General features: G+C 42.1%; 2 protein-coding genes across 7 annotated transcripts in view; one reads left to right on the forward strand and one right to left on the reverse strand.

Annotated features, from left to right (window-relative positions):
- The window catches only part of ECM2 (extracellular matrix protein 2), a 35955-nt gene extending 25066 nt beyond the window's left edge, over positions 1-10889 (forward strand). For all 3 annotated transcript variants that reach the window (XM_061618057.1, XM_061618056.1, XM_061618058.1), the window contains 2 exons: positions 2883-3209; positions 8289-10889. In XM_061618057.1, coding sequence (XP_061474041.1) covers positions 2883-3209; positions 8289-8508 — 547 coding nt within the window. In that variant the 3' untranslated portion in view covers positions 8509-10889. The remainder of the gene's footprint in view (positions 1-2882; positions 3210-8288) is intronic.
- CENPP (centromere protein P) overlaps positions 1-22717 on the reverse strand; it is a 267372-nt gene that overhangs the window by 106473 nt on the left and 138182 nt on the right. The gene's annotated exons all lie outside the window — the stretch shown is intronic.

Genomic DNA, 22717 nt, shown 5'->3' on the forward strand with positions numbered 1-22717 from the left:
TTATCCCAGGGGGGAGGTTTATTCCGAACCGGACCTTTCTCAGCTCCTGTCGGGTTTCCCCCCTCAGTCAGTTTAAAAGCTGCTCTGCCACCTTTTTAATTTTAAGTGCCAGCAGTCTGGTTCCATTCTGGTTCAAGTGGAGCCCGTCCCTTTTGTACAGGCCCGGCTTGTCCCAAAATGTTCCCCAGTGCCTAACAAATCCGAACCCTTCCACCCGACACCATCGTCTCATCCACGCATTGAGACTGTGAAGCTGGTCCTGTCTGGCTGGTCCTGCGCGTGGAACCGGTAGCATTTCAGAGAAAGCCACTTTGGAGGTCCTGGCTTTCAGCATCCTACCTAGCAACCTAAATTTTGCTTCCAGGACCTCACGGCTGCATTTCCCCATGTCGTTGGTGCCAACGTGCACTACGACCACTGACTCCTTCCCAGCACTGTCTACCAAACTATCTAAACGACGGGCGATATCCGCAACCTTCGCACCAGGCAGGCAAAACACCTTGCGGTCTACACGCCCATCACACACCCCACTGTCTACGTTCCTAATGATCGAATCACCCACTACAAGGATCCCTCCACCCCCTGGAGATATATCCTTGGCACGAGAGGATAGCTGCTCATCCCCCAAGGAATGGGTCCCTTCTAAGGGATCGTTTCCCTCTTCCTCAGCTGGATGCTCTCCTTCCCCGAGACCATCGTTCTCCATGATAGCAGGAGAGCTATCATCGTTGGAGTGGGACACAGCTATAACATCCCTGAAGGCCTCCTCCACACACCTCTCTGCCTCTCTCAGCTTTTCCAGGTCTGCCACCTTGGCCTCAAGGAAATGAAGTCGTTCCCGGAGAGCCAGGAGCTCATTGCACCGAGAGCACACCCACGACTTCTGTCCAACAGGCAGATAGTCGTACATGCTGCAGGCGGTGCAAAACACTGGAAAGCCCCCACACCCCTGCTGGCTTCTTACCTGCATAGTTTTGTTTAAGGTTTATTACGTCAATGGGTTGGAGACTGCGGTTTAGTTGAGGTCAGGGAACAGGCGGGCAGAGTGGGGGGCCCTGCTGCCGAACTCGCCCTGCTGCCGAACTCGCCCTGCTGCCGAACTCGCCCTGCTGCCGAACTCGCCCTGCTGCCGAACTCGCCCTGCTGCCGAACTCGCCCTGCTGCCGAACTCGCCCTGCTGCCGAACTCGCCCTGCTGCCGAACTCGCCCTGCTGCCGAACTCGCCCTGCTGCCGAACTCGCCCTGCTGCCGAACTCGCCCTGCTGCCGAACTCGCCCTGCTGCCGAACTCGCCCTGCTGCCGAACTCGCCCTGCTGCCGAACTCGCCTTGACGCTTTGTCAGCTGGGGCTCCCTGTAGCTCATGGAGCAGGCTGCCTCACTAGGGTGCTCTGACTTTATATGTGTGGCTGGTTTCTCCCAGCTACTGCTGCCAGCCAATGATGTGTTACTTGAGGCTGATGGCTATCAGCTGGGGCTTAACTCTTTAGTATTCTCTCAGGCTTCCTTCCTTCCTGACCGAGGGGCGGGGCTGTTTAAGCTTTTGGCTGCTTTTAATCTCAGCAAGGGGCTGCGCCTTCCAGGCAAGTCTTTTGTGTTTGTTGTTTTCCCACCTAGAACAGCCTGACCTTTCTTTAACCTAGGGAAACAGAGCTTGTGGTTGTGTTTCAGGAAGTCTGAAGCTGCCCTTTTTAGCAAGGACTGAGCTGACTCTCTCCCTGTATGTGTCGGTGGAGTTTCCTTTTCCCCCTTCTCTCCGACTGGAATTTAGCCTTGTTTACAGTGTCCCCTGAAGCTTTCCTGCTAGGGTGGTGTTGAAAACTAGCTTTCTATGGGCTTCCTTCTCCTAGGATCTGTCTCCTAAAATATAAGTTCTTTCAGGATTTGGCTCCTAGCTCAGGGTGACCTTGGGCTGCCCTTATTACTTATTGCTCTGAGCTGTTTTACTTCAATTAAATAATGGAATAAATGGGAGCTACTTACCCTCTTTTCGCTCTGCTGCTTAACTCGCCTTGACGCTTCGTCAGCTGGGGCTCCCTCTAGCTCGTGGAGCTTGTGGAGTTTTCTGTAATGTGAACTCATTTTTGGAAACCTGAAATGTTTATTAAGGACACACAGCTCTTTGACTCTTCGCTTTCCACAACCCTGCCTTTTTATTAATTAGTTTATAGCAGAAATGTGAAGGCCCGGCAGGGGAAAGGGGTTAAAAAAACAAGCATGGAAAATCCCTGTTTCCCCCCCTCAAGTTTTCCTGATTCGCCCCCCCCGGGCCTTCACATCTTTAGTTTACAATAGGATCTACTGCAAACTGCAAATTGCCATTTGCTTGTGGCAAGCATTTCCCCAGGCAACCTAATAAATTCACTATTTTTCCTTATAGCCTACGAGCTCCTTATAGCTAGAAGGCAAGATAGCAGCCCATCTCCACCAGCGGAATGGAACTATAGTCAGTGGGATGTAGTGGTTAGAGTGCTGGCCTACCATCTTGGAGACCAGGGTTCAAATCCCCACTTAGCTAGGAAGCTCACTGGGTGACCCATGGGCTAGTAACTGTCTCTTAGCTTGAGCTACCTCACAGGATTGTTGTGAAGAGAAAATGGAGAGGGGGAGAGTCATGTATGCTGCTTTGAGCACCTTGCAGGAAAGGTGGGATATAGATGTTATAATGATAATAATAATAATAGGAATTGGCAACTATCCCCGACAATATGGATCCACTGTAATAGCACACTTCCATGTCTAACATATATATGGTTTCCAGAAAAATATATAAAACTGTGTACTACCAATGTTCCTAAACTCATGTTAAATGTGTGTTATATATATTAGACAAAATTAGTTACCCTAGGCTCTTGTTTTTGTGTATCTTTTTCCTTTATTTTAGGAACTTGGAATCAATTGATCTTTCTTACAATAAGCTATATCATGTTCCCTCATATCTGCCGAAGTCGTTAGTACACCTTGTACTTATAGGGAATCAAATTGACAGAATTCCAGGATTTGTATTTGGACATATGAGGCCAGGTCTGGAATATCTCTACCTTTCATTTAACAAACTTGATAATGATGGAATTGATCCTGTGTCATTCTATGGGGCGTATCACTCTCTAAGAGAAATGTTCTTAGATCACAACCAACTGAAGTCTGTGCCACTTGGAATTCCAGAAATGAGATCATTAAATTTTCTGAGGCTCAACAACAACAAAATAAGGTAACTGAAACACTAATTGTAAATAGAATAATGGTAAAATAGAATACTGGCTGTATTACCGGCTTTCTATTCTAAATTTTCATAGACAGTAAATCATGGTTTATGGAATTCTGGCTTAGTTCTTTAATTGAACCTTTGAGGTCATGGTGCATAACTAGTACAAGACATTGTTGCGCCAATGCGATCATACCGACCCCAATAATTGTTGTTTATGTTATAGATCATGTTATGTTATATGTTCATCTCCAAGATTAATCTAGCATGTACAGCCTGGTTCCTTAGCAGTCAGTTCAGAAGTTATTCAGATAATACAGTCTCAGCTGTGGCATGGGACTGACTGGTAGTCTACCTGGTCTGTCAGCTGGAGTGAAAACAAACTGGAGGAAACGTATTATCCAGAAAAAAATGTCAAAAAAGAGCATCAGTTTCGATTAAAGATTTCTAATTTCCCTTATTTCTAAAAACAAGTCATTCTGTCTGCTATCAGAAGATAGTTTATCCATCCACTTAGAAATATTTGGTGGAAAATTACATTTCTAGCGACAGAAGATTATATATCTGGTCACTAGGAAATTCCTAATTTCTTACAGCAAAGCCTTTGACTGTGTAGATCATGAAAAACTATGGAATGCTTTAAAAGAAATGGGGGTGCCACAGCATCTGATTGTCCTAATGCACAACCTGCACTCTGGACAAGAGGCTACTGTAAGGACAGAATATGGAGAAACCGATTGGTTCCTCATTGGAAAGGGTGTGAGACAGGGGTGCATTTTATCACCTTATTTGCTTAATCTATACGCAGAACATATCATATGGAAAGCGGGATTGGACCAAGATGAAGGAGGTATGAAAATTGGGGGGAGAAATATCAGTAATTTAAGATATGCAGATGATACCACACTACTAGAAGAAACCAATAATGATTTGAAAGGAATGCTGATTAAAGTTAAAAAGGAAAGCACAAAAGCAGGACTAAAAGGACAAAAGCTGAAGTCAAAAAGACTAAAGTAATGACAACAGAAGATTTATGTAACTTTAAAGCTGACAATGAGGATATTGAACTTGTCAAGGATTAATACTTTGGCATAGTCATTAACCAAAATGGAGACAGTAGTCAAGAAATCAGAAGAAAGCTAGGACTGGGGAGGGCAGCTATGAGAGAACTAGAAAAGGTCCTCAAATGCAAAGATGTGTCACTGAACACCAAAGTCAGGATCATTCAGACCATGGTATTCCCGATCTCTATGTCTGGATGTGAAAGTTGGACAGTGAAAAAAGCGGATAAGAGAAAAATCAACTCATTTGAAATGTGGTGTTGGAGGAGAACTGCACGGACTGCGAAAAAGACAAATAATTGGGTGTTAGAACAAATTAAACCAGAACTGTCACTAGAAGCTAAAATGATGAAACTGAGGTTATCATATTTTGGACATATAATGAGAAGATATGATTCACTAGAAAAGACAATAATGCTGGCAAAAACAGAAGAAAGTAGAAAAAAAGGCCAAACAAGAGATGGATTGATTCCATAAAGGAAGCCACAGACTTGAACTTACAAGATCTGAACAGGGTGGTTCATGACAGATGCTCTTGGAGGTCACTGATTCATAGGGTCGCCATAAGTCGTAATCGACTTGAAGGCACATAACAACAACAAAATATACTTGGAATGTGTTCCAAGATTATGTGAACAAGACAATGTTAACAGACTGTCCTTCAAGTCAAAGCAGAATAAACTCCACTTGTTAAAATTCATGGACAGTCCTATATCATGTGAAATTTGCTTTAGAAGCAGAGTTCCACCTGCAAGCATTCAGTGCAATTATTCTCTTTAACAAGGTAAGCCAGGCATCATTCTGTCTTACTTAATATTTTTGGGCATAGAAAAGAACAACCAAATTTACCAAGGGACAGGAGAGCATAGTCTGGGACAAGCATATGTTACTCATTCACTCAGGTCTTCATCTGAAGCCCTGCTCTGTGCCCCTACTATGCAGGATAGGCTTTTCAGTGATTGTACCCATATCAGTCCTGGCTTTCAGTGTCTTATAATGATGCTAGGTGATTGACTGGTGGGTTGTCCTGCCCACCTGTCAGAGCTGGTCTGCAGTGGTAGGGACAGATAAGGATGTGGCCTGGAAGGACAAAACAATTCCCCACTCTGCTTTAAAAAGACCCTCCTCTCTCATCTTCTCTCTCTAGGCTGTCACTAAGAAGACTGCAAGACTGGAAGCTCATAAGTCCGTGTCAGGCTATGCTGAGTTTTAAAAAATTATGTATTCTTCTTTTGATTTGTAAACTTATACTTCAGCATACCTAGGAATCCCTAAGTATGTAAAAACACTGCCTTATTTCAGGTGGTCCTGTTTCACTTCCAGACTAATAGGTACTCAAACTCCTGAGTCCTCTATTAGAGGGAATTATTCAATTAATTCATGGGAGATAGATTTTATGAACCATGATTAACCACAATGGCAAGATTGAATCTCCACATTCAGATGCAGTATATCTCTGAATTCCAGACACTGGGGACAAGCCACGGGGAAGGATGTTGCCTTCCTACTCTGTTTGCCCTGGACAGGTACTGATACAAATGCTGAACTAGATCAGTCTTTCTTGAATCTTGCATGGCTCTTTTTTGTTCTAACTAGTTGTTGACCTACTAGTTAGAATATTGTGAAAATTCCATTGTGAAAGGTATATAAACATACCAAATTCTTCAGGCTGAACTTTCCTTAATGGTCTGAGGATGGTGCTTGACTAGTACTTAACACATTCTAAATTACAGTGGTGCAAAGTACAGAGAATGAAGCACCAGACAACAGCAGAAAGAAAATGGTATGCTTTTTTTTCCATATGAAAGACCACATGTCGGGCCAACAGCAGTAAGAAATGCTCAGATATGTTCTTCACAAACCCCACACTATGGGAGAGTATGGAATAAATAATTATATATATTAGATTCATGTCACCTTGTGTCCAAGCAAATTTATATGACCTAGGTAGTATAAAAGCAGCATGGCATGAGGACAGCAGCATTCCATTTGTCACACACATTTGGTATACAGAAAAAGAGAGAGAAAGGGGTTAATAATAATAATAATTTAATTTGTGTGTCGCCTATCTGGCCGATGGCCACTCTAGGCGACGTACAATTCAATTGCAATAATGCATCACAATAAAATACAAATAAAATACAACATGACAGTAAAATAGTAACAGTTTAGAGTAATAGGCAATTTGTCCTAAAAATTAACCCTCCCCAGAAGTCCCAAAGGCCTGTCTGAAGAGCCAGGTCTCCAAGGCTTTGCAGAATACATTCAGGGAAGGGGCATGCCGAAGATCATATGGGAGGGAGTTCCAGAGAGTGGGGGCCGCCACTGAAAATGCCCTCTCTCTCGTCCCCACCAACCTAGCTGTTTTAGTTGGTGGGACTGAGAGAAGACCCTGAGTGGCTGATCTTGTCGGGCGGCATAATTGGTGGCGCTGGAGGCGCTCCATCAGGTAAACTGGGCCGAATCCGTAAAGGGATTTAAAGGTTAATACCAACACCTTGAATTGAGCCCGGAAAATAACTGGGAGCCAGTGCAGATCGAACAACACTAGAGTGATGTGTTCCCGGCGGTGACAATTTGTGAGTAGTCGAGCCGCAGCATTTTGTATAAGTTGCAATTTCCGGACCGTTTTCAAGGGTAACCCCACGTAGAGCGCATTACAGTAGTCTAAACGAGAGGTGACCAGGACATGTACCACCAGTGGGAGCTGATGAACAGGTAGGTAGGGTTGCAGCCTACGAATGAGGTGTAATTGATACCAAGCTGCCCGGCTCACTGCTGAAATCTGAGCCTCCATGGACAGCTTGGAATCAAGAACAACCCCAAGGCTGCGGTCCTGGTCCTTTAGGGGTAATCTCACCCCACTGAACATCAGGTCAACATCTCCCAACCTTCCCTTGTCACCCACAAGTAGCACCTCAGTCTTATCGGGATTCAGCTTCAACCTGTTCCTTCCCATCCATCCACTCACGGATTCCAGGCACTTGGACATGGTCTCCACAGCCAACTGTGGCGAAGATTTAAACGAGAGATAGAGCTGAGTGTCATCCGCATATTGGTGACACTGCAGCCCAAATCTCCTAATGATTGTCCCCAGCGGCTTCATATAGATATTAAATAGCATGGGAGAGAGGATAGAACCCTGTGGCACACCACAATTGAGAGGCCAAGGGTCTGAAACCTCCTCCCCCAATGCTACTTGTTGATGCCTATCGGAGAGAAAGGAATGGAACCACAGTAATACAGTACCTCCTATTCCCAATCCCTCTAGGCGCTGTAGAAGGATACTGTGGTCAACAGTATCAAAAGCCGCTGAGAGATTGAGGAGGACTGTTAAGCACTGTCTAACGCTCAAAATGTCTATGAGCCTTGTGCAGGCAGTATTGAACAACAAGGAGAGGAACTGGATAGTACTGTTCTTAATACAAATCTACAAACAAACAAACAGTATCTCAAGTCTAAACCCAATGTTAATAAACAACAAGTGTGAAGCTTGACTAAAACAGTTTTCTACATCAGTGCTGCCAAATTTCCAATTCCTGGAATTGTAATTTGTTTAAGTTGTTTTTAATACTGCATTTTAAACTGTTGTAACCCACCCTGGAACTTGCTAGTGAAGAGCAAGTAATACATTTAATCATCATCATCAAATTTTCTGTTCTGAGAATTTTCTTCTACTCTGTATAGGCTTCTAAATGTGACTAAGGATCAAAACATGTACACAAACATGAAAAGAAAATATACAGATATGATGTAGCAGCACAAACTACGTGCGTGAATTACAAGATGTTTTGTAGCAATGTGTGTGCTATGTGCACAAATTATAAAATATTTTATAGCAGCTTATTATATACCCCACAGAATTTGGGGGGGGCTATTAAGGGAAAAATTCCTGGATACGGCTCTGTGACTGATTATCTGCATTTTCTACAAAAGTTTCCATCTTGAGCTGCAAAGGCAGAGGAAATTGCCTAGCAAGATGTATAGTTAATCTCCTTTAACTATTTTATACATGGTTTTACAGGACAGTCCCTCCAGAGCGCATCTGTAGAACTAGGTCGGATAATGAAGAGGAGGAAGAGGAAGAGGATGACAGTGAAGAGGATAATGATTATGAAGATTCACAATTAGAACACCTTCATCTTGAATATAATTACATCAGTACAAAGGATCTTTCACCATATGCTTTTTCATGTGTCAGAACATATTCTAGTGTGGTTTTGAAACCTCAGAAGATCAAGTAAAAGAATTGCTTTCCACCAGAAATCCTATTTTTGTATGTAAATAAAATAGTTAGAATATTTGTTCTCCAACAGCAAGAAAGCAACATCACAACTTATGAAAAGTACCTGAGCACTGTTATTGCACAATATTATTTATTATTAATAAAGGATGAGATGTAACTATAGGAATATCTCCAGGAAACTGGCAGTGTATATGATTTAGAAATATTACACCTGCAGCCTATTTTTCACTTAAAGTAAGATAAGATGTTATATGCTAATACACATTTAAATGACAATGTGATAAGGGAGCCCAATAAAAGTTAGTTGAAATTATTCTTAAAGAGTTGATTTGATAAAGACAACCTTTAACGGGCTCCTGCTGGGAGGCAGGGCGGAATATAAATAAATAAATAAATAATAAAATAACGGAATGAATTATAATCCTACAATCACTGAGGTGCTTGTGTGTGGAGTCACATTTCAAAATAATTTGAAAATAATAGGAAAGTACTGTAAAATGTACATAGAAATCAAGACAGTACCCAAACTAGAACATTTGGGTCCTCTACACAAATGGCATTAAATGCCACCCCTTGCTGTTAAGCATTTTTCATAATTTAGATGTCTACTAGTTTACTATAGTCCAAAGCTAGGCAACTTGCATTTATAATAATAGGAGTAGATAACAAAAGTATACAATTTTTGGTTGCCTCCTCATTAGCAAATATGAAGGAAAGATTCTTCACAGGAAGTCATTCCACACTATTTCACATCACAGTATCAAAGCTGTCATAGAACTGTGAACAAAAATATATGTTTCAAAGATACAGAACAAGCACTACAAAAAATAAATAAATCACTGACTGCACTCAAGGTTGTTTGAGGAAATCCAAAGCATGTTCAATGCAAACAAGCTGAATCAGAAGAGCTACCTCCCAACAAATTTGTGTTAACTGAGAAGGTGACAAGAATGAATTACATTACTATGATGTAGCAACTCAATGGCTTTTTCCACTAATTTACAATCCAGATAATGAACTGAGACTTTGGAAAGCAGTCATAGGGTGACACAGTTGTTCCAGTGTAAACATTCTCAGTTCCAGCTGTAGAAACTGCTGCTGAAATAATCAAATGTGCATGTTCTAAAATGATATTGATTGACAACAGTCTTTTCTAAATTTGGAGGCTTATTCCATATATATAAACCTTGCTATGGCTGCTCTCACTGAAGAGGAAGGAGAGATGGCTCTAGAGTCCTGTCAGGCACTAGATATCTTGCTACCATCTCTTTTTCCAGTAACATGTTCTCACTATTCAAGGTGTATGACCAGGAACTCTGGTTTTAGTACTTCCTACTGCCAACTAGCATTTTGTATTACCCATTCACTCCATTATGCAGCAGGGATACATTGCCAGGCTTTATGGCACATGATCTTTTGCGACAAAACAAACACCAGCAAAACACACTTCAGTTCAAAAGTAAGCCACTGGCCACGTACCCAGGAATTTGCTCACTTTGACAATGGGACACGTAGAAGGGAGGAAATAAGAGCAATTATGTATTCTAGCGCAAGTTGCAATAGGATTTGTGACATTTCCTCCCATCACACTATATGTTTAAAGTTGCATCACTGTGGGCAAAAATACGCTTCACTATTTGCTAACATGTAATCTCCATGAGAAATGCATTTTACTGAGTTACTGTGTCACATTTGACTCAACAGCTCCAAAGCTAGGGGGAGTGCAACAGAGTAATATTAGGACTACTGAAATTTTGAAACAGGAATGGGGAACCTGTGGCCCTCTACATGTTGGTGGACTATAACTCCCACCTTCTCTGACCATTGTCAGGCTGATGAGAGTTCAACAACATCTGGAAGATCACAGGCTCCTCACCCCTAATATAAAGGAAAAGGAAAGGTATACTGGTCTTTTTGTAATTATTAAACTGTTTTGAGGTTGTTCTCTTTCTCTGATCTTTCACATTTTTCTTTCATTCTCACTTTATTGTGCACCTTGGCAGAATGGCATATAGCTAAGGATTGCTTCAGATATTACATAGTGGTATATGTATGTTTTCCAGGAAATGTACATGGAATGGGGATTATAGCCAATCATGGGTCCCTGACTCATGTAATGCATATGTTTGCAATCGTGTGTGTGCATGCAAATGTGTCTACACGTACTTCATATACATACAGATGTAAAATCAAATAGTTACTGTAAACCGCCCAGAGAGGTTTGGCTATGGGGCAGTATATAAGTACAATAAATAAATAAATATGAGAAGCCACTGTCTGTCAGTTAAATAACATAAAATAAATCTTCATCAAATACTAAACTATAGTGTTTAGCTTTAGAAGTACCATTGTTAGGTAACAATACTACATGTGTGAGATAAGCTAATAAAATGTATTAGTAATTATAGCTATTTTCAGTACTGTAATAAAGTATTTTCAAAATGCACATTATCTTCGTATTGGTCAGTACAGTTACCTGCACTGAATATTTGAAAACAAAGTCTAGCTTGACTCTTTGGGATGAATTGGGGCTAACAAGGAACAGGTGACTAAGGTCACTAGAGTGTATAATGGTAGAATATGGAGAATTGGGAGAAAGTTTGGATATGTGTGGTTATGATCTGAGATATCTGCTACCTGTTGAGGTGGCTGGAAAAGGAACTGGGCTGCATGGAAATGTAATTGTAATTTAGTCCAGTATATGCCAGAGATGAAAAAGCTTGAGAAACATTGCCCTCGCTCATGCTTCATAGGCACATTTCAGAAAGCACTGTGCATATGTGCAGGTGTGAGAGACATAGAACCTTGCCAAAGCTCCTGTGTTAACTGACAAAAGATGAAAATTAGCAAACTATACTGGTTCTTTGTATTTCACACCAGAAGGAAGATTGTATATAGGTGACACAGGAGAGCTATGTGATCAATCTCTGTAGTATTACAAAAGATCATGGAAAAGACAACTGAGTACAGCTACTATCTAGACCAGCCTTTCCCAACCAGTGTGCCTCCAGATATTGTTGGACCACAACTTCCATCAGCCTCAGCCAGCATTGCCGATGGTCAGGAAAGATGGGAGTTATGGTCCAACAACATCTGGAGGCACACTGGTTGGGAAAGGCTGATCTAGACAATATCAACTGCAGATCTTTTGTGAATTTTTTTGAAAGATGTGTTTTCAACATGTGCAAATAGAATATTTCATTCTGACCAAAGTATAAGTTCTGAAAAAATTCCATGGGATCCTTTGTAATTCTTCCAACACTCCTAGCCACCTTATCATTAGCCAGCCGTTTCCCCACCATTTAAAGGACCAGATTGATATGGTAAGGAATGCATCAGTTACTGTATCTCATGAAATTATACAAATACCATCATACACCATTCCAGTGATGGGTATAGTAAACAGTAATGGAAAATAAAAGCTATTCTTTCCAGAAAGAACTGAGACTCTTTTAAAAAGTGAAGGGAGTATGATCTTAGTGTTTCTTTCTCCAAATCCATGTCAAATTCCCTGAGATAGTTAAGTAACTTGTGAGTAATACAGCAGTCATCTTTAATAATTTACGCTTTTTGTTTAGTGACTTGTCTGAAAATCAAGATGGGTTATTACCCCTTATTTTCAATATTACTGGTTCACTAAATATAATATGATCCAGAAGACACTGATCTTTCCATCCTAGTCTAAGGAGACTTTAAAAGTTTTGAACCATTGCCTGAGGCCAGTGATATGCTGGATGTCGACAATTTAAAAAAACAAGACTGACCCAATGATCAGGTGCCACCATGTCTTGATACAATTGCACTCCCATTAAAAACAAAGAATCCTCACAATTTTGGGGTGCTCTTGCATTCAGCTTTGATCTGAAAGATCTCATATCCCTTATTTATCCAGTTGATTATTGAGCTCTGCAGGTGAGGGCCTCCTGCAGCTACCATCTTATAAGGAGGACCTTTAGTGTTGTGGCACCTACCCTTTGGAATTCCCTCTCCTTAAATATTAGACAGGAACCATCACTGTTATTTTTTCGACACCTACTGAAGACCCCCTTCTTTCAACAAGCCTTTTAAGTAGAGACCTTATCCTAGTATGTGTCAGTGTTGAAACTACTTTTTTAGATGTTGATTGAATAGTCTTTATTGCTCATAGCCATCGGCCACCACAAAAAGAAGAAGAAGAAGCAAATACAAATACAAATACAGGTACTAATTATGAAAGATAAAACAGCAAGGGCTAACACAAAATATTAAAATGTAAGATATGAAACCGGTTAGGCAATATGTACATATTAAAACTACATACATGACATAATTACATATTTGAATTTATATTCCTGGCTAAGACTCCATTGCCGTCAGTTCCATAGATTAAGTTTAAAAATTTTAGACACTACAGGGAACTAGATTAGGAAAGCTCCTAGTCAGCCGTAAATTGTTTGTAATGTCTAGCTCTGATTTTTCCAGCGGCCAGAGCAAAGTTTGCCACTTGTGATGTTAAGAAAATATCACTACCGGCAAGAAGAACACATATTTGCTCCAGGAGGGGTCTATTTGACAGGGAGTGAATAGTCGAAGCGAGGAATTTGAACCTAGGCACATTGTAAAGGGAACATCTTAAAAGGTAATGAACAATGTCCTCGACTTCGCCGGATTTACAAATGCAAAGTCTAAGATGAGTTGGGACTTTTGAGTATCTCCCGTCAAGCAAAGCCGTGGGCATAGATTGAAAGTGTAATGCTGTAAAGGATTTTCTCAGTAGCGGGGCGGTTAAAAAGGTAAAATATTGCTCCATGGCGAAAGTTGTTTTAAACAAAGGGTACCACAAAGAAAAGGACGGTTGGGTTGAGGCATGAAGGTCCCATCTTTTAGCATATAGAAAGATTCTTTCCTTAAGTATCTGTTTTGCACGCATAGAAGGGTGGGAAGATAAAATTTCTATATTTATCCCATATACGGACAAAATAAGTTTGGCCCGATTTAACCAGCTGCTGTGAGATGGATTCTGAAGCTGTTCTAGGAGGCATTTCTTGGGAAGGCGTGAGTTTAAGCCAGTAGACAGCTAAGGCCACATGTACGGAAGATTCAACAGAGTAGAGGCCTGTCTCTGTCCTCAGAAAGGAGACAGGGGTACCCCGCGGAATGGCCAGGATAGAAGGAGTTCTGGACTTTCTCTAAAGGGGAGATGTTGGCAAGCCCCCAAATCTCAGCACCATACAGAAGCTGGGGAATTATTTTCCTTCGAAACACCTCTACTGCAGGAGAAACCAAGCTCCCCCCTTTAAATCTAAAGAAGAGTAAGTAGCAAATGGATGGAATGTGAGACCTTCAGCTTAATTGAGTCAAAATGAGGTTTCCATACGAGGTTGGTATTAAAGCTAAGTCCAAGATATCTAAAGTTACATAGCTGGTTAATGGGTTTATCATTTAGTTTCCAGGCATGAATTTTTCTTTTCTTCCCAAACACTACCACATTTGTCTTAGTATGGTTCATTTGTAAGTGCTCCTTAGAACAAAACCTTCCCAAACTTCTTAGTAGTTTCCTCATCCCAATCTGGGTAATTGAGACCAGGGCTAAGTCATCAGCGTGTAATAGCACCGAGAGCTTGGCGTCTAAAATTGTGGATGGGAAGAAAACTGGGCCAGACAGTTCCTGAACAATGTTATTTATATAGAAATTGAAAAGAAATGGGGCCAAAAGACAGCCCTGGCGTACCCCTCTATTAGTTGGAATAGCTTCTGAGAGGAGCCCGTTGGCGTTTAGCCTGACCCTAAGAAAGGTATTTGAATGGAGCATTTGTACTAGATAGAGCAACTGTCTATCTATATTCGTGGAGGATAGCTTTTGCCATAGTCGATCTCTAACGATAAGATCGAATGCAGATGTGAAATCAACGAAAGTGACGAATAGTTCTTTTCTATTTTGGAGTGAATATTTTTGGATTAGATGTAACAGAATAAAACATTGAACTATGGTAGACTTTCCCTTAACAAAACCTGCCTGTTCCTCCGCAAGAACCGAGTTCTTAGAGGCCCAATATTCCAATTTACCTAACTAATATTTGGCGTAAATTTTGGCGACAACATCAAGAAGACTAATCGGCCTAAAAATTTTTGGGTCAGCCTTAGAACCCCTTTTATGGAGTGGTACCACTATGCTGACCCCCCAGCCCTTTGGGACTTTTCCCTGACAGTTGATGAAGGTAAACATTTTGGTGAGGACTGGGGCCCACCAATCAGGGCTGGTTTTAAACAGTTCTGTCAGGAGCATATCCTCTCCAGGAGCTTTTTTTTTTGGCAAAGAGTTGACCAAAATAAGTATTTCTTGTGGCGTAACTGGTTCCCATTCCGGGAAGAAATGAAGTAACAGATATTGTGTATTAAAATAGGTATCTGTGAAAGGGGTGGGTGTTGAATAACTAAAAAGGGCGGAGAAGTGTGAGCACCATTGGGCCGACGTTATTTGGTTATCCATAGAGGAATATTCCCCTTTTATACTTTTTGTTACAATCTCCCAAAATTTAACCAAATTATTTTCCAAAGAAGCGAGGCCAAGTTCCAACCACTGTTGGTGGATATTTTTAAACGCAATAAATTTTTATATGATGTACGGAGAGGTATGTAGATGTTGTAATTTTCTAAAGAGTCTATCTTCCTTAAATTCCTTATAGCTCTTGATAGGTTGCATTTGTATGCAACACATTGATTGTCAAACCAGCCACATTTCATCTGAGAGGGTGATCTAGAACAAATCAGCAAGGGACCTATTTCCCTGATTATAGTATTGTAAAATGCCAGTGGGTCTGACGAAAACAGGAGTTGATCTCTTAATGTTAGTATCCTGGTAGAATTTAAACGTGAAGTTATGTCATCTTGTGTCTTCCCATTCCAGCAGATCCTATTGTAACCATGGGGGGCAAGATTCTCAGGTGGTACAGATGCACTGGAAGAGGAGGCCATTGAGATGGCAAAGAGAGAATGAATGGGCATATGATTGCTCTCAGGTCTGGCCAGAACAGCAAAAGACTCAAGGTAGGGTATAAAGGACCGGGAAAGTATCATGAAGTCAATGACACTCTTTCCTCTAGAGCCAATGTACGTATATAAGTCCGATGATGAATTTCTGGGTGATCCATTGCATATAAAAAGTTGATATTTATAAATGAGGGCAAAGAAGGAGAGACCCGCTGAATTTATGACTGAGTCTCTGGAATTCCTGGGTGGAAAGGAGGATAGATCTTCCGGTACCAGCCCCAATTTTCCTCCTATTTCAAGGTTGTTTGCTCCCAATCTGGCATTGAAATCCCCAACCAATAGAATCAGAGGGTCTGAATTCTCCTGGTATAAAAAGGACAGAACCTGGTCCAGATCAGTCCAAGTTGAGGTGCCCACATGCTTAGAGTTCAAGGGGGGGGACATAAACATTGATCTTTTTTTTTTTAATTTGAGGGCCAAGAAATTTGGATAATTAAGATGTTACTAGAGGGAGCCACATCTACCTGAGTTATAGTTGAATTGAGGTCTGCCGAGATTAACGTTGCCAGACTGCCTTGCGGTCTGCCACCTTTGTCTGATTTAGTTGCAGGCCACGAAAAAACAGCATAACCAGGAAGCAAGGGAGAAGATAGTGAAGTTACCCATGTTTCTTGGATGCAAAGGATTTGGAATCGAGTGCAAAAGTCTTTAAAAGATCCATCCACAAATTCTGAAGACCAACCGGCAACATTCCATGAAACAACCTTAATAGGGACTATGGCATCAGTGGACCAGGACAGGGTCAGTCAAAAAGGAGGGGGAACATTCGAGTCATCCAAGAAAGAGGGTAAGTTATAATTTTCCCTAAAATGGATTATTGCCTCACAAGTGTGCGCCGGCCTGCTGACATTGGAGAGAGGACACTTCGGGGGGGATAAGGGCAGCATAGCCTGGCACTTAGGTGGAGACCCCAGTTCCGCGCTCTCCAGAAACCTTACATCGGTCCAGGAAGGGATAGAATGAGTATTCAAATATACCCTACGGGATGGATCATATGTCGGGGTGGATATGGAACAAGCAGCCTCATGATGATAATTTTGAGAGGGAATAGTTGTATCCACTTTCACGGCCTCGGGCTGTACATCGTTGACAGATCGAGGAGATCTCAACTCTTCCATGGCATTTTGAGCTTCTAACATTACGGGTGCAGAGGAATCAGCATGAAGCATCCTGGTCTGCAGAAGAATAGAAAGTTTCTGTAATCTGAGAATGATATCCTGTTGTGCAGGCAGTGGGAGGGTAGTAAATTCTATGAAAAGATTCTTCTCTTCAATGAAGAAACTATGCGAATCCTCGTTTTCAGTGTTAGGTCTGGGTTCTTGCTTCAAACAGGTTGAAATGTTAAGTGAAGGGGTATTAAAAGATAATACCGCTGCGCCGTTGACTTTGGGACATGAAAGGGCAGGGGCCTCGCTGAGAAAAATTGCCTTTACTGATGAGTTTAAAAGAGTAGCGGTCGAGTCCTTATCAGAAATTTTTGACCTGTGAGCGGCAGTAGAGGCGACTTTTGGATTCAACGACAAAAACAGAGGGTGTGGTCCGGCTGTATTCTGAAAGTGTCTTTGAATAATTATTCCATACGTGAGCAATGTTTGCTTGTTTGTACACAGGGATCTTACAACGTCCAGGTTTCTAAGAGTAAGCAAAACTTTAGCTTTGGTGGAGATACTATAGAGATATTCCACATTAATGATGTCTGAAGCCTTTATTTGTACTGAAGCCATGGATTTTAAAAGTTTAATAATGTATAGTTTCCGTGGAAGTTGAGAGTCACGTAAATTAGCTCTGGGAAAGTCAATACTAATTTATATGGACTGTATTTTAAATTCCAACGTTTCTTGTTGCTTAGTGTACAAAAATAATTTAAATATTGCAGAGTCTGTACCGGGTGATCCTGTAGCTCTATGCAATGAGAATGGAATGGACTAGAGTGAGCTGAAGCCGGAGTTGGGGGTATAGTCTCTAAAGGCAGTTTGGGTGGCAGGTGATGTTTTTGCTGAAGAGGTATGCTATTACTTTGAGTACTCCCGGTTTTTAATGACTCTTCTAGTATTTTGAAAAGTTTGGCATAGTTCATTTTTCTGCCCCTTGGGGCCTTATAGTTCTTAATGTTTTTAGGTTTTTTCACATTTGTGGTCTTTTTAAGTCTGAGGCGGCGTTTGGGTAGCGGTAACATCCTGGAGTTACTTGTCCTAGATTTTAAACAGTATGTCAGGTCCAAAGAGTGGTTATCTAAAAGAACGTCAGTCCTATGATGGACTCCTAGTTTTTTAAATTCCTCAGTAAGGGTTCTAAGTAGTCTGTTCGCCTCCGTTATAAAGTTTTTAATACAGGTAGTCTCACTTGAAATTGTGGCCAACCGGGAGTCCAACCGGTAGAATTTGTCAGAGGGGTGGGCATGATGTTAAGATGCATTTCCCATAGTGGACTCCGAAGGTTTGTGTGACGGAAAAATTTTTGACAAGAAGGTGGAAATCGTGTCCTCAGTGATGATTCCATTTGGTGCCGGAGTGTCAGGGGATTTACATAAATGTTGTTTAGATGAATTTTCCACTTGCTCTAGTTCAAAGGCCAAGTTATGTGAAGGAGAAACCGGCTGGTCCGTTGTAAGGGAACCCTTCATATCTAGCGTCCAGTCCAGTATCACATTTTTAGGAGTAGTGGAATCAACATTATGGGATAGGCCTTCTGCACAAGCTTTATCTTTATCCATCCTCGGGGGGCGTTAGTATATCAAAGACTTTCTCCTTCATGTTGGAGGGGGGAAAATGAGTGATTTTTAATTGCTTTACCCTGTCAGGAATCTCTGCTAATCCCCCAGCCGGTGAGATTCCTTGATCTCTGTACATCTTTCTAGAACAGACCATTTTTACGAAGGATTGTGTCTTTAAGAGGAGGATGCGGATAGCAGACGCAGCTTCTTAAAAAGAATGTGTGCCAGGAAGGCAACAACGTCTAAATGGGAAAATACATATAAAACGTCGTCTGACATGTTAAACACACCGTTAAAAAAACCGCTGTGTTAGTTTCTGGTGGACTTGTCTTGAGTAGATTTACAGTATCTCATTGCTCGGGAGGAATCTGTGGGAGACAGATATCGACGTTCGACGAACGCTCCTTACCTCTCTCTTATCAAGGCCTCAAACAGTAAATCAAAGGACTACTGGGAGAAGACAAAAGCAGCTAGAATATACGGCTCTTGAAGCAGCCATGTGCTACTTGGAGGCATATAACAGCAGTTTGAAAGAGTTGAAAACCTATGAGTCAGACTAATTTGTTAATTTGTTAAAAGTACCCAGGGAGACAGAGGCGAGGCGTTTTCCCCACGGCAGCCATCTCCTTCCTTCCACCTTTTAGATGTTTTTGAAGCTTTTTTCCCTTAAAAAAGATGCTTTTAAAGATGTTTTATTTTAATATGTTTTAAAGTCTTTTGTTTTTAAGATGTTTTAGAGTAGTTTTTAGTGGGGGTTTTTTGCTGCCCTGGGCTCCTTCTGGGAGGAAGGGCAGGATATAAATTTAAGAAATAAATAATAAAAAATAAATCCTGGATGCTCAGATGGCAGCTGTGTCCATTAGCACATTTGTTCAGCTTTTGCTGGTGCACCAAATATATTCATTCATGGAGCAGGCATTCATACTTGCCACTCATGGTTTATTTGGGGAGAAACAAGCTACTAGTGCTGGTTCGTACACAATGCTGAGGTTTGTTTACCTTATTGCATTTTTTGCATTTCTTGTTACTTTGTGTTATTGTTGTTTTAAAATTGTTCTTATATTTTGTATGTCACTTTGGGATTCTCCATGTTGGAGGTGAAAAGTGGGATCCAAAACAGTAAATAGATACATAAATAAACTAAAGGGAAAGAGTCCACTGCGTTCATGGGGCCGTGTGTTTCCACTGCTAAAAATCAGAACCCTGTACACTATTAATTATTTTGTTCCAGGTGTAATCTAAATATTGTAAAACTAAATAATAATAATAATAATAATAATAATAATAATAATAAATTTAATTTCTTTGTCGCCTATCTGGCCAATGGTCACTCTAGGCCACTCTAAATACAAAAATGAACAGTAAGAATAAAGTCCAGAAATTGCATTTAATGATTTTGCATACCTCCTTTTTTAATACTAGTTTATACATGTGATTTGAATTGAACTTACAATTACATTTGGTAATTCTCCCACAGAAGTATAAATATTTGCAAATCTTTTGAAAGAACCAAAGCAGAACACTGTATTTTCGGATAGGACATAATAAATACATTTAGAATATGCCAATGAATATTTCCTGTAATCAAGGCATGGCATAAACCAAACTTTTATATATTGGAAATTTTTGGTGAATTTTTAAAATAAGAATAATGCATTTAATGGTTAGTGAAAATTTCTGATACTAAATGCTACTACATGATGTAGACACTAATGAATCATCTTGATCCCAGCTTGGTGGTAGGACAAGCTAAAACCTATCCCATCTAGGGCATCCTCTATAGACCTGGTTCGCAGATTATGAAATTCTGACATGCTCCCCCACTTTGCCCTTCACTTTTCCTCAGATTCACACAAAAACTTCAGATTCATTGAACTGGTTAGCCCTGTTCCCTTTGATGATTGATTTGGCCAATGGGGCTTAAATCAGCCTTATTTTTTTATAAAAACAATACAAGGTCATGCAAAAGCTTTAATCGTCCCAAAGCTGCCCTGTGAACTTCATAGAAGAACCCAGGTGTCTTTGGTCCTAGTCCAAAGTTTTATTCACTTCACTACAATGGTGCTTTACTAGTCATACTCCTGTACTCCTACTACTTTTCAGTTAATTCCATGCTGGTATTGACACCTTTGAATATGTGGTTTACTTCTCCATTCCAAGTTCTTCTTGCATTTGTTGCCTCACACAAGAGAGTCTCTAGGGAACACAAGCATTTGATATATTGTTGTTGGTATATAGTTATTACAATTTGTCAGTACAAATAAAAGAAATTATAATATGACCAATGTGGATTAATATACAAAGGCTTGAAGTCAAAGATGTTCTTTCAGTTGCGGATGGCCTCTTCCATACATCATAGGGCCATTTTCAACTTAGAAGAAAAGTGCTGTGAGAAAAAGTGGTCTCAAATATGAATACGTTCTTCTGCTTACATAAGCTCTTGCACAAATATGTTGCACCAGCTTCCTCTCAAGATCTTTTTATGGATTACTAGAGCTTATATGCTAGACCTTCTATCTTCCTTATCCATCTTTTTTCTCATACTGGAATATAGCCCTCAATATATTATGGCACTGTGCTGAACTCTAATTCTTCTGCAAGTGTCTGCACAGGAGTTCACAGAACTGCAGCAATACATTTTAAATCTCATAATTCATGACTGGCATTGTTGGTGAAATTGCAGGCTGTTGTTAACTCCTTGACTAGGTTCTTAACTTCTATGTTCAGTGTTTAAAATCACCAGAATCATTTCTGCTATGAGAAAGGACTGACAATTAAAGCAACTGAGTAAAGCATCAAATCAGCATCGTTCTAAATAATTTAAGCCACAACCAAAAATACCAACCTAAGTTCTTGCTGACAAAGGCTTTCACCCTTGGACAAACTTCTAAGAAAGCACTTGGTAAGTGACATTAGTAAAACAGATGCTCTCTCATTAACTCACCCCAGAACATGATTAGTCACCTTGTAACAAGTCAGATCATCTGTCAATCTAGTTCAGTATTGGCTATGGATGTCCAGGAGTAACATTAGAGGTCTTTCCCAGCCATACCAAGAGAAGGTTGGGATTGAACCTTGGGCCTTGTGCATGCATATCCCGTTCCATGCCCGGGACTTACCAGGCAAAGGAGCGTGTTTGCGGCCGCAGCCGATGTTCCGGCCACCATGTTGGGGCTGTGCGCACACACGGTGTTCTGGCGCGCTGGCGTGTGATGCAGCTAGGGGGCGGGGCAGCCAAAGGCCATTTAGGGCCACCCTGCCAGCTTCCCGCCGTCTGTTTGAATGGGGGTAAAGGGAGACTAAGCAGAGGCTTGCCCCCCTTTTGTGGCGTAGAAGTGCGGGGAAAGGTTAAAGGGAAAGGGCAGCTAGGTGACACCTTTAGGCACCTTTGGGGGTGACAGGCGGTCTGGAGGCCTGCAGCTCAGGGCTACACGGCCCGGGGGTGGGGTACAGGCCGCCTTTGGGGCCAACGTGCCTCATCCGCTCGGAGTTTCAGGGCTCCGAGGGGCGGTGATGCGGGTTGGACCCCCTACACATCTTCAGGGTGTGGCTGGAGCCGGGGGCTGGCACAGGGCAACCCCGGGCTCAGGCAGGGTCTGTTCGCCCAATAGCTGCAAGCAGGCTTTGCCTGGATCACCAGAATACTCCCGCACTTTATTTGCCCTTCTGCAGGTTCATTATTCAATTGTTCCTGTTTAAATAAAGTGGCCCATTATTTAACCCAAGAAATGGTGTCTGTGTTTTATTTCGGCAATAGGCTGCAATCCCGTCCCGTGCCCGGGACTTACCGGGGAAAGGGGCGTGTTTGCGGCAGCAGCCAATGTTCTGGCCGCCATGTTGGGGCTGCGCACACACACGGCACGCTGGCGCACCGGCATGTGATGCAGCTAGGGGGCGGGGCAGCCAAAGGCCATTTAGGGCCACCCTGCCAGCTTCCCGCCGTCTGTTTGAATTCCGGCGGCACCCGCCCGACCCTCCCTCTGCTGCAGTGTGATCCATTTGGTCACTACGGGGCCGACTAGGAATTTTTGGCCTGCCTGCTTCACTTTGCTGGCAGGTTTCTTTTGCCTACTCCGCACTGTGGTTAGGGGGAATGGTCAAGGGTTAGCACGGGGCGCCTGGGGTCACTAGGCTGATTGGGCTGTTTGGCGTAATGAGTCAATGGTCACTTTCGGGGTATAGGTGTAGAAGTGCGGGGAAAGGTTAAAGGGAAAGGGCAGCTAGGTGACACCTTTAGGCACCTTTGGGGGTGACAGGTGGTCTGGAGGCCTGCAGCTCAGGGCTACACAGCCTGGGGGCGGGGTACAGGCCGCCTTTGGGGCCAGCGTGCCTCATCCGCTCGGAGTTTCAGGGCTCCGAGGGGCGGTGATGCGGGTTGGACCCCCTACACATCTTCAGGGTGTGGCTGGAGCCGGGGGCTGGCACAGGGCAACCCCGGGCTCAGGCAGGGTCTGTTCGCCCAATA

Source organism: Rhineura floridana, chromosome 3 (assembly GCF_030035675.1).
Source record: "Rhineura floridana isolate rRhiFlo1 chromosome 3, rRhiFlo1.hap2, whole genome shotgun sequence".
NCBI classification, from domain to species: domain Eukaryota; kingdom Metazoa; phylum Chordata; class Lepidosauria; order Squamata; family Rhineuridae; genus Rhineura; species Rhineura floridana.